At 42.0% G+C, this 13,210-nt stretch overlaps 1 protein-coding gene across 3 annotated transcripts in view; it reads right to left on the bottom strand.

Annotated features, from left to right (window-relative positions):
- Positions 1 to 13,210, bottom strand: part of sh2b3 (SH2B adaptor protein 3) — a 37,879-nt gene that overhangs the window by 7,051 nt on the left and 17,618 nt on the right. For all 3 annotated transcript variants that reach the window (XR_009526292.1, XM_060054530.1, XM_060054531.1), the window contains exons 3-4: positions 2,735 to 2,836; positions 1,566 to 1,660 (exon numbers count right to left, since the gene is read on the bottom strand). Coding sequence is in view for 2 of the 3 variants with exons in the window: in XM_060054530.1 (XP_059910513.1) it covers positions 1,566 to 1,660; positions 2,735 to 2,836 (197 nt within the window). In the remaining variant the exon portion in view is untranslated. The remainder of the gene's footprint in view (positions 1 to 1,565; positions 1,661 to 2,734; positions 2,837 to 13,210) is intronic.

Below are 13,210 nucleotides of genomic sequence, written 5' to 3'. Positions count from 1 at the left end.
TCTTCCAAAACCTATCCATGAATTCAGAAGAAGTGACGAGAAGGAATAAAAGACATCCTCCATATTGCCACACTGGGCGCGCTTACTGTGGTCAATATTAAGAACTACATTGGTGAGTTTTGCATAGTTAGTGCAGTGCCCTGAGTTACGATTGTAAAGACCTTCAGACATATGTTCATTGTATTTTTCCTAGGTTTTCAAATATGCGATTGATCTTGATTTAGACTCTCTATTTTGTCAGTTAACAATGTTTCTTCAAGGTTGTGTTCAAGGTTTTTTCTTCCTAATAGTTATCATTTGTTCTGTTCATATTTGTCAGGAATAGTAAGCCTTGCCACCACCATTCTTAGCTTATGTACAGGACAACAATGAAAGCTTTAAAGGGAATACATGTGGGAATTTTACATAATGTAATATACATATTGCCAAAGTATAAAGGTTATTTAACTTGAAAAATTTGACTTTGGCTCATCCCACTAGTGAGCTAACCACGTACAGCATGTGCTTTGTAGCGATTTGTTTCCTACCAGTAGTCCTATGGAACATGTCATTCCCTCTCTTCTTCCATCCATAACCTGTCCCTCTTCTCTGTCTTTTCCATAATGGCACAGAGAAGCCCATCAAAGTATATACAATTAAATTAGACCTTCCACCATTCTCTCCGATAAGTAGAATAGTCTGTGGCTTCATAAAGGAGAGTGGCATTCAGAACTCTATTCATTTTTACATTTCATGTTCATTATACCCACCCACCCACCCACACCATTCCCATTGTCTGTTTATAACTAACAGTCTTTTATGATTGTAACAAATAATTGGTTGAGCAATTAGCAGTTTATGATTGTTATTGTTTCCACCCACGGAGCTCACACTCCAGACCTCGCAACGAACAAGTTAATGAGAAGGAATAACTGATTCTTCAGAGCAGTCCCTTCAGCGATTCAACAACATTTATACTTATGACTGCAATCAAACAATCTATAAGACCCAAACGTACCTGTAGGATCTTTACACAAACAAATTCAAAATAGTGTTCTATGTCAATGTTAGGTTTACATGTATCCTCCATGTATGACTCCATGATAACAATGTTGTTGTTCAAATTAAGTAATGTAGTGCCTATTCAAATGTGACAGCTGGTCTCTGGGAGCCTACACTCTAAAGCTGCTAGTGGTTATGCAAATAATCGTTGTGAGCCTGAATGATTCCCACATAGATAAGATTATACAAATCTGTTTGACCTCTCAATGCCTCCACAATAAATCATTTCACACTGTAATTAAGTATAAAAATGTTGTTCTAATTATAAATTAGCCAGCAGTGGTAAGGTCAGAAACGCACACACACACACACAATAACAAAAAAGAAGGAAATGGAAAAATAGGATTTGTGAAAGACAGCTGCAAGCAAAAAAATACATTTTTTTTGTTTTTTTCCCGCTCGCATGAATAAGCAGAGTGGAAAGCACAGAAAGCACAGAGAGTACGGCTGCAAGACACCCTTCTATGGCTCAGCTGTAACTGGTGTGCATGTGTGCGTGTGTGTGTGTGTGCTGGTAATCCCACCTGTTGCTGATACATTCTTTAAGCTCTGTGGTCCAGGAGCTGACCTGCTGATCGTTTTCCGTCTCGAATATCAGACTTCCTGGATAGTGACTAACCTGTTGAGACAGAGATGTGTTTGTTTCAATGTCCCTTAATGTCCACGCTGCCCGAGGAATCAACCCAACTGCTGAGCTTGGCTTTGAAAGAGAACCGGCTGGTTTGTTTGTCTCACACTGACAGTTTCTGTAGACCACGTTTCAACAGCACCAGGCTACCGTTCCGGTTCCTTTCTCTTACGTTTCTCCTATGAGGCTAAAGAGGTTGGGACGTCCATAGGTCTACATATGAGAGGACCCTAAAGATTTCCTAATGTGTCACAGACTATACACAAGAAGAAGAATTACTAGCAGATGTAAAAAGATAACAATTATTGTCAGTTGCAGACAGCACCAGGTTGCGAGGAGATATATTTCTAAAAGCCTCTGCTTGGAACATGATTCAACACAACTTAGCCCAGGGGCCAGATCACTCTTAAGAAGTTTGTTATTGTTCTCTACTGCAATCCCTCAATATTTTCCTAAGAAACTCATATATTTACTACTTAACTACTTAACCTCAGTAACCCTAACCCTAACCCTAACCCTAACCCTAACCCTAACCCTAACCCTAACCCTAACCCTAACCCTTTTTAAGTAGTTGTTTTATTCCATTCTCACAATTTTATTACGGAGTGCATTGTGTGGATAAGTGTAATTTAATCACAAGCAATCTCTATAGTAATGAGGTTAAAGCCTGAGAGTTGATAAACAAACGGTGTAGTTAGTATAGCCTTAATAGCCTATAAATAATAATAACATCATTTGAAATTTGAATCAGTGCGTAGCAAATCCTTACAGAGACAAAACATATTCATAGTTTGAAGCAATTCAAACTATGAATTCAATATCACCAAATTTTGGCATAACTTATGCGCCACCCTTAGACATTTAACTGTCATCTTATAGTTTAGAAATATTCTCAAAGTTCTTAAGAAGAGAAAAAAAAAATTGTCCGTAAATACTTTTGTGAATCCGATACTGAGTGCATCACAAGGTGCATCGCAGAATCACCATACTGATAACATATAGTTAAACAACATGTCAAATGTAAATATATCGCATATATATACTTCATAGGAGAAGTGAACTCACCTTTAGAACAAACGTGTTGAGATTGTCGGGCATCTCCAGCCGGTTGCAGCGTCTCACTTGAAGGATGTCTGAGCATCGGGCTGAGAGCTTGGGACTGGAGGCCTGCGACACACACACACACATACACACACACACACACACACACACACACACACACACACACACACACACACACACACACACACACACACACACACACACACACACACACACACACACACACACACACACACACACACACACACAGAAAGAGCACACACACTTAATACATACACTTATTCAAGTCAACAGCTTTTTTAAAAAACCTTTCAAAACCAAACCGATCAGTGTCTGCCCCTTTTTAAGAAGGTAACACAAGATAAGTTCGAGAGACGGGCTCTTATTAAGACAATTAACATTTTTGTTTTTGTTTTTGTGAACATTTACCCTACATAGTATAAAGGACAGCAGCAGTGCCAACGCTAAAAATATGCATGTCCATGTAAAAACGAATCAAACAGTTGTCAATTAAAGGACCAACTGTGGTTTGCAGTCAGTAATAATTAACTATTTCTACTATTACTCATAGTTCCGTATTACATACTGAGTTATCAGTTATCCTTTGCAGTCTAGATGCTACCTCAGTTTAAATGAAGCCAGCAAAATGTAATCGCACCTTATGGTTGGAAAGATTTGACCAACCTTACAATCTTTGTAGTGCGAGCGATATTAAACCTACGACTTGTTGACTTATTCGGTTAAACCCTTGTTCATCTTGACCAGCACACCGCTCAACACGAAGCACAGAAGAAACATTTTGGGCCTAGCTGACTTGTTTACGTGAATAAACATGCATGTGGCCAATTCCAACCCCCAGCTCCAAACTTAGGACAGAATATCCAGATGGCCACCCCAGCCCTGGGAAGCAGCTGTACACTGGGGCTCAGAGCATGTTGAGTGTATGCAATTTTGGCTGTGTCTGTGCGTGCGTGCATGCGCGAGCATGTGTGTGAGTTGTTGTTTGTGTGGATGGTGATGGTTTGTGTGTATTTGTGTGTGTTTTTCTGTGTCTGTGTGTGTGAATGGTGCGTGAAAGTGTGTGTGTGTGTGTGTGTGTGTGTGTGTGTGTGTGTGTGTGTGTGTGTGTGTGTGTGTGTGTGTGTGTGTGTGTGTGTGTGTGTGTGTGTGTGTTTTGTGTGAGCATTCCACAAACAGAAAAAGCTTAAAAGTGTTTCTCTGCTTTGAGGAGTGGACGACAGCTCCCCTGGTGGACAGATTGGGGTGGAAACTAGAAAGGAGATCACATGACCGCAGATGCAGACTGTTGTAGAAGGATGACTGAATAAAAAAACATGCAATTTGGAGGTACCGTGAGAATGAGATTCAACTATTCAGTATGGAGTATTGTATGTAATTGCATCCATGAAGATAGGGAAACGATGATTAAGTAAACTCAACGTAGACACACAGATACATACACACACAGACATGTCATACACACACAAACGGCACACGGAAAAACAATACTTAGTTCAGCAGAACCATTCATCCTACAGATATACATAAATGAAAATAAGCACACATACATGCACAAACACAGGCACACATGTATGCACCCTATGTGCACTTCTGACACCTCATTGAAGTGGTTAACCTTGCTGGTGTACTTTTTCCAGACTCAACAGAAATAAAGTGCGTCCACCTTATTACATTTGGCGTTTTAATGCTAACCGGATTCATAGACTGAACCAGTTAATCTTCTCATTTTGTCTTTTTGTGTATATTGCTTTTTGTTTGGAGGAGGAAATCATTTCTGAATATTTGTGGAATGTCACTGACTGTTTCATGGCGGAAGTCACACCATCGCCAGCAGCCTGACGATTGAGAGAGAGAGAGAGAGAGAGAGAGAGAGAGAGAGAGAGAGAGAGAGAGAGAGAGAGAGAGAGAGAGAGAGAGAGAGAGAGAGAGAGAGAGAGAGAGAGATCTCAAGGGAATTTCAGAGAACCAGAGGAGGTTTCATTGACTCATCACAATGAGCTGGGTTGACCACACAACACGATGATTGAGGAAGCCGACTCCATCCTAGGAAGGAGCAGTCTGATCCCAGCCACGGGCTGCATGGAGAGAGAGAGAGAAGTAGGGCGAGACAGAGAGAGAGACAGAGAGCAAGAGAGGGTGGGTGACAGAGTTAGAGAGAGAGAGAGAGAGAGAGAGAGAGAGAGAGAGAGAGAGAGAGAGAGAGAGAGAGAGAGAGAGGCCAAGACAGGGACAAACACAGTGCTGGGTGGGTGGGAGGGGGGAGTAGGGGGAGAGGAGAGAGGCAGATCTTCCTGCTTAGTGCCTGAATGAATTTGACTCTGTGTGACAGTGTGTGAGCCAGAGAAACGTTTACTTTAATCCCAGGAGTACACACACACACACACACACACACACACACACACACACACACACACACACACACACACACACACACACACACACACACACACACACACACACACACACACACACACACACACACACACACACACACACACACGTGCAGATACACATACAATCTCATAAGAGAACACACACACACACTTGCAAAAATATGGTAAGGGTAGACCTTCATACACACATCAACCACTTCCCCATTAGTTTGCCTCTTGACAATAATGAAGATCCTTATTCCAAAGAAAACTCTCCTTGCCTCACCACATTGGCCAATAATACCAATAAAAGGCCTAGACTGGCAGAGATGACGCACTGTTGACTAATTCAGTGAGTTATGTGTGAGTCAATGAGGAGACGGGACTGGAGGTGCACTTACGCTGCAAGCCTCAGCCTGAGCCAGGCTGCTGCGAAACAAGGACCAAAAAAAAATCCTCAATGAATTCATTGAGACTTTTCTTGGTGTTGTAGTACTCTGTCGAGACTTAAGCGCCGTCGGTCGACGTGACTCGCGGCATGTCGACTGATCAAAGGTAAAGTGTTTGCGAAGGCTGCTAGCGCCGACGGCCACGTGAGACGACCCTGACCCTGGGGAGAACGTGCTGCGAGGGGGCCGGTGACTCAGCCAGGGGCTTTGGAGGCCATATGTGTGTACCGGGCCTGTACTTTGTTTTTGTGAGGAACCATATGTGTGTGTGTGTGTGTGTGTACTGTGCTGGGGGTGGTGGTGTTAGTGGCGGGGATAGGGGCGGGGATGAAGGAAGGGGGCGGGAGGAGAAAAAAAAAAGACGGACGCAGCAGATGTCTGTCTGGTAGAGCAACAACAGGCTGTATATCAAAGCGTCTGATTGGTTGAGGGAATTGTGAACAGATATGGCCCAACAAATTCATGGACACCAAGAAATACCGAGAAATACCGCGGCAGTAATTTGTTAAAAAAAGAGCAGCCGCATATATTTTTGGTGTGTATGTGTGCTTGCCTTTGCTCCGATACGCGTTGTTTGTTATTTGTTCTTGATAAATTACCTGAACAATTAATCTATTTTAACAATTTTGATCAACTAAAAATCGCTGCATCCTTTTCTAAAATAACCACAAGCCTGCTGATGGTAAAAAAAAAGACCTTATGGCAACTTCTTCTGAATCAGGAACCATAAATCGGTACATTCCCAGAGGCGTTGGCTGGACAGCTCTCTGTGCTGGACCCCCAGGGGCCTTCTCCCAGACCGCAGCCGTATAACGATCAGCGGAAGCCCTTCATAGCGTTGCTATGGGGAACTGAGCCCAGATACTGCATGCTGTAAGCCAGGGGAACCACAACTTTGAGCTAAAGCCATTTACAGTGAGATTTGAAAGCTATTAAAAATCCAACACAACCCCGTATTGTAAGGCTATGATAAACATGGCTGCAGGTTGACATGATTTACGGATCACTTTTACCATGACTGTACCGGAATTTGAGACAAACGAGACACCAAGATTTAAGATGACAACGAAGTTCCTCATTTGGCACGTTACAGGCATTGAATGACTACACTTCAGGGCATGTCGTTAGAGAGTTCACCTTCCTCGACATCTTGATGGGTCGATACCGTACTATTTCTCTACTGGGCTCTTTTCGTTCTGAGTCAACTCTCTCGCTATCTGGTTTCAATAGCTTTTTCCTTTCTCACATCCACAGCGTTTGTTGCGCGTGGCATGGCCCAACATACTGTCATAACAGCTAATTATAGACATGTGCTGTACAAATTACTGGGGACTGAACGTGGATGGGTTTTTCATGGATGGGCGTATGGAGAGGCATTTAGCAGTGTTTTGATTATTTGGCACTGATACTCTTTTTAGGTCTGGCAGTAATACTTGAGGTGAGGAAAAAGTTAATCAACGTGGTTGATCAATGGTTTCTGCTGAAAGGCAACAAGTGAAAAAAATATGAGGGTTTCAAGAATCAGACAGATAAAGGTTAACAACTTTTCCTGCTTAAAAGCAAGATAGACATAGACTTAACCATAATAACCAAATAACCAACTACACCCAACTGAACATATTAAAAAATAAATTGCATGGGCCAATTCTTGATAGCATTGTGTTTAAAGGGTTCATGAGCAAAAAAAAGTTATAAATCCATGTCAATCCTATGTATGCACCTACCAACACACTAATCATCACAAATAAGTACACGTGCACAAGTCACACACACACAAACACACACACACACACACACACACACACAAATGCACAAGCACACAGCCAACCACACACACACACACACACACACACACACACACACACACACACACACACACACACACACACACACACACACACACACACACACACACACACACACACACACACACACACACACGCACGCACACACACACAAGGGTGAAACACAGGATGTTTGGAGTCCCAAAAACTCTTCCCATGGTCCTTTTCTCAAGGCCATCTCCATGGCAACTGACTGACACTCAACATTCCTCTATCCCTTTGAGGGTCACCGTAGCCAACACTGTCCTGAGTGTGCACGTGTGCTAGTGTGTTAAAATGAGATGATACCGCACTGGTCTTGGAAAAGACAGCAGAGTAAGTGAGTTTAAAGAAACATTAAGTCACGCACACAGGCATAGTATTTGCTAGTGTCTCATCCACGCAGATAGGCATGGACAAAGAAAACTGGACCAGTACACTTAGTAACTTGGTATACTTGGCTATTTTAAGAAAAAGTTTAAAATAGTACTGTTTTAAATCTGATAAAAGCGATAAAACATACTAAAAACTGAACCTCACCTTCCCTGTTTTGTTTTTTCAGCATGAGGTCAATGGAAGTGCAGCAGTGCACTTTCAGAATACATTTGAACGCTACTTTTTGTTTCACACCGGCATTAATTTCGCCACAATGCTATCACCAAGCACCACCTGTAAGTCTGCAGCACCGGCAGCAACAAACAATTCATTGGTTACTTAACGCTCTCATACTGTGAGACATCTCTCCAATGGTATTTTATTCTGCACCAAGGCCTATGCCCTGTTTACCATAGTCATTGGTTCATTGGTTACTTAACGCTCTCATACCGTGAGACATCTCTCCAATGGTATTTTATTTTGCAACAAGGCCTATGCCCTATTTACCATAGTCAGTGTAAAGCACCGCATCATTAAATGCGGTGTGTGTGTGTGTGCTTTTGTGTCATTTTGGAGATACTGAGCACCGAATTGTGTACTGATCCAGATATTTTCCTTGAAATCGTAATCGTTTTTTTGTATAATGTCTTGGAGTTTTGTAGCTTATAGTGTGATTTCAAGTTTATAATCTGATGTTAAGTGTTTAAGGAGTTTAACTTATTCTGTTTTACAGGTTGTTTCTACAACTGGTCCTTATTGGCATTTTCCCATTATACTTTACGCTTGAAAGTGTGTCTTTAACTGCTGCGCTTCTATTATACCTTCATTACCCTTTTTAATTAGGCTTATCGGAATGAACAAATAATAATTAATCCAGCTGTTGTTTACTCTGGCCATATTTATCCTGCTTGGCGATGCGTCTCATACACATGAACGCATAGTTTATTGTATTTTTATAAGTGTACATTCCCACAATATGAGATACGACCCTAACCCTTGCTCCAAACAGACACAATGGCTGACATCCCCGCAGCCCAAGTGGGGGGCGGGTCGGGCTCACTTTGGCCCTACCTCGAGGATGGTCCGTCTGAGGTGCAGCGCGGCAGTTTGGCCCATTAAAACTGGTATTGCAAACGCAATTCAGCGAGGTACGGTATGGCACAGCAAAAGGGGTTAATGGTAAAATAAAATCACTGACTAATACAACCTTACAACCAAAGCGGAGTCCAAAGCAGGCTCACTTAACACGGTACAGAGAAGTGGTTAGTTTTAGTTTTTATTGGAAAATAAAACAACCCCCCTCCCTAAAAAAGAATACACCGCCATCTGGAGAGCCACACTTTGGTTTTGATCTCTTCGATTAAATTACTGGGACCCATTTTGATCACTAAATCTGTCTATTATCGCTCTGCGGCATCAACTGAGGAAGAGCGATAGACGTCATTGAAGCCGCGCAGAGCTTGCGCTGCCGCTGAAGGGATGTCTCTGAGGCGCTGCGCGGGCTTCTGAGAAACCAGGGAGCGTCCAAATGGCCTCTCGCTGCAGAGAACGTCTGTCGTGATCGTAGGTGCACACACTTCTCAGAATCACTGAGAGAAGGGTTGCCTAAGAAAGCAGTAGTATGGTGGATACAACATTCAGAGAAACTGATTTGATTCCAAGTAACGAGTTGAAACGGTTATTGCTGTGAAAACAGATAATGAGGAGGTGAACTAGAATGTCCAGGGTGGCTGGGCAGTGGAGTATAATGACGAAGCTAAAGGGTTTAGGATGTCCCTTCTAGCTTAGGGCAAGTTATGCTATGGTAGGCACATTTCTAGTATTCAAATACTGCTAACTGAAAACACCAGCCATGCTACAGTATATACTGTAGAAACCATTATATATATTATGTATGTATAGATAAAATGCTTTCATTAATGCCAAGAACAAGTGATTTACACACATAGTGCGCTTGCAATCGCTATGTGTTATAAAATAATAATAAAAGTTGTATTGTTATACCATTGTATGAGTGTTACTGTTGGAATGCACCAGTGCCTTACTGGAATCAATGATCACACATAAACCTCCCTGTGCTTATCTGCACTGTTTACATGCACATCAGCACCATTCAAACGTACATGGGCACCATGCACGCTCATTCAGGCACTTCAACAAAGTGCACCTCACACACACCTCAGCACCACTGCTGGAAGGTATCATAGTGGTATCACTGAAATTGGTTCTTTGAATGTTGCAAGAGGCTGCAGGCTGCGTGTGGGAGGCGATGGTGATTACAGTTCGATTATAAGAAAACGTGAAAATGGCAGACCACAGTCAAATGTATTGTAATGACTAAAATGTTATATATCATGTTTTGTAGTGAGTAATGTATCATAGAGTTATATGGAATATACTGAGTAATGTAAGATAGAGTAATATGATATAGTGGGTTATGTATTATAGTTTATTATAGAGTGATGCATGAAATGTAATGACTATTATCTATTATGAGCAGGAAGGAGAGAGTTGTGGATGTAAAGATCACTTTCCTTAAGGGACTTTCCACAGACTGCCTGGCAAGGTCAGGTGCAATATAAATGTGGTTAAAGTTTTGTTTGACACACACAGACACACACACTTCTGAAAGGAAGCTGGGTTGCGTATATATTTGCATGCGCATCGCAGCATTCATAGCATGCAGAGTATGCTGAGTACATACGTTTTTTGCAGGGCAAAAGAGAACAACGTGAACAAAGACAAGATCTGCCATGCGCATTTTGTCCATTTGACTCCTAACCACTTCACTTGCTCTGGAGATGGCTCCCTTCTCTCTGTGTGTCAGAGTAAAACACAAACACGCACAAACATAATAATAATAATTATAAATATAAAAATGAAGTGTACAATTTCAAAGCAGGGTCCAGGGTCCTACATGTTGCAAAGCTGATGCTTTGGTGTTCAGTACAGATTCCCTCTGCTTTGCAATCATTTTAGTTCTATGACATCAGAACACATTTAGGCGTGACTGGGATAACGAATGGAATCACAGAGAGCCTACAGACGGCGAGGGGAAAATCCACCAATTCAAAACAATCCCAAAAGCAATTTGTTCCAATGACGAACAGAACAGCTGTGCTTTCTCACTAATCCAAGCTAAATCAGGTAATCAGCTTCCTTGAAAGCTATGGAAAAAATAATAATATGGGCTGCCACCATTAAGGTTTCTCTTGGCTCTGCGCACAGAAATCTGTGATGAAGAAGATCAGCAATCTCTTGTATGCATTTGACACTCTTTGAAAAGTCGGATGAAAAAGACCCAAGTCGTGTTTGCCGCTACCGCACAACTTTGAAACCAAGTGGAGCTGTGGCCTCTGTTCCGAGGCCTTGGCTATATTTAAAATCCAAATACCTCGCTGTAAGGTTGGAGGCTGAGGTCGCTTTGACCAACATTGACTTAAATTACCACCATGCCAAGGCATTTAATAATGGATAACCGGAGGATAAAATGTCCAAATTTCCAGCCTTTATTTATATTTACAGGGCACTCCCTCTGGTTTAAACACTAAAGACACATCTTTGAGTATTTACTTCTTTCCATCAGAATCCTTTGCTAAACTACAATATATTTGTGACACAGGGGCATCTCGTTGTGTGTCCTTGATTATTTTCAGGTCCCCGGCATCTAAAAAATCAATCGGGTTGTCAGTTCCAGTGAAAATAAACCACATCTATCAGTAAAAATTCACACGAAAGGTTGCAAATGCAAGTTCAGTGATAAGTTGGTGACATTTGTGGCCACATTTTATCTTTTTATAGTCATATCTGTACAAATATACAAACACAGTCACACAATAGTGTATAGTGTAGTAGAGGCTGATAAATCATCAAGATTTTAAGTGAAACCATACAATCACGTTTTCTGTTTCCATAACAGCGGTGCCACATGTGCTCAGATGAGCTATGCAAATATATAAAACTGTACATTGCTGCATATTTTTTTCATAATGCAGAGCGACGGCTGGGCCCATGTGTTCCGAGCCTCAGTTGTGGTATGCAGCTAGGGCCAAATTAACGCTGCATGTTGCCATTGGAGAGACTCAAGTACACCAAATAACGCGGAACAGATGGATCACAGGGGTTTGGTTGTGGAAAAGAGGTTATATTTTCCACTGATGTTGCAAACTCTCCGTTGTCAGTGAGCGAAGGACGCGATAGAATGAACGGAACACGATCTATTGCCTGTGAGTCTGAATATTCATGAAGAAATATGAGTATTGGACTTTAAACTTAAGAACGCTATTCAGTTGGCTAAATGAGGCACATTTACACATTCTTCAAGCAAGCTTCAAGTTACTAGTGATGATTTCCCTTACGTTTCAGGTTTCTTTAAAGTGTCTCGGTAGGTTTCAAGGTATCCCTGACACTTAAAAGAAAAAAGAAGAAACCACGTTGGATTAGTCAGAATCCAAGGAGGAATGTCAACATACTCCGAAAAGCCAGGCCAACCATGAATCCCACATGAAGTACATCCACCCACATCAAGAGGATTCGGCCGAGCGAGGAGCAAGATATGCACAGATCTCAGGGGAGATAGAGACACAGACACACACAAAAAGAGAGGGAGACCGAAATAGACTTGTTAAACTCTGTCTACAGTCTTAGGTCTGTGCACCTTTCTGCCTCAAACCGCTCCTTGCCTCTCTTTCTTTTATCCTTTGACATAGCTCTAATCGCTCAAAAAGTCGCAAAAATGTTGTATACGATGCATGCACAGCCACTTTCCTTGCGTTTGAGGAGCGTTTAATTGTGCAAGGCTAGCCAAAGCACATCAACAATAACCAACGTTCACCTGGCATTATTGTTTAGAAAACAATGTTGCTGCCCGACGCTGGCCTTCAATGTCAAAGCAAACAGGGGGGGCGGCCTTATGCTGGCTTTGTTTGGTTCCTTGTAAAACAGAAAAGCTAGCCTAATGACAGATATAAGCAATACTGTGGGATCTCTCTGAGAGAGAGAGAGAGAGAGAGAGAGAGAGAGAGAGAGAGAGAGAGAGAGAGAGAGAGAGAGAGAGAGAGAGAGAGAGAGAGAGAGAGAGAGAGAGAGAGAGAGAGTCTGAAAATGGAAGTGAGAAATTATTGAAACCAATTTAAGAAAAAGGAAAACTAGAGATAATGGAACAAACAAGTGTGATTATCTTGTAGCCTACAGCCGCAGCCTGTTGAAGCCCAAACTCTAACCAGGACTTTCCTGGCATAATTCACAGAGGTAGAAAGACAGAGTAGGAAAGAGAACGAGAGAGTGACTGAGCATGTAAGTGAGCAAGTGACGGAGTATGTGAGCGTGTGAGTAAAAATGCAATGGTGGTGCAAAATAAGTATATATTTACCATTGTCTAGACAGACTGAACAATAACGTCACATACCAAGCCATTTTATGTTGACCTGCAGCCAAACA

The sequence above is a fragment of the Gadus macrocephalus genome, chromosome 6 (genome assembly GCF_031168955.1).
Source record: "Gadus macrocephalus chromosome 6, ASM3116895v1".
In the NCBI taxonomy this organism is placed as follows: domain Eukaryota; kingdom Metazoa; phylum Chordata; class Actinopteri; order Gadiformes; family Gadidae; genus Gadus; species Gadus macrocephalus.
The sequence above is the reverse complement of the archived record's forward strand: the minus strand, read 5'-3'. Positions and strand labels throughout refer to the sequence as shown.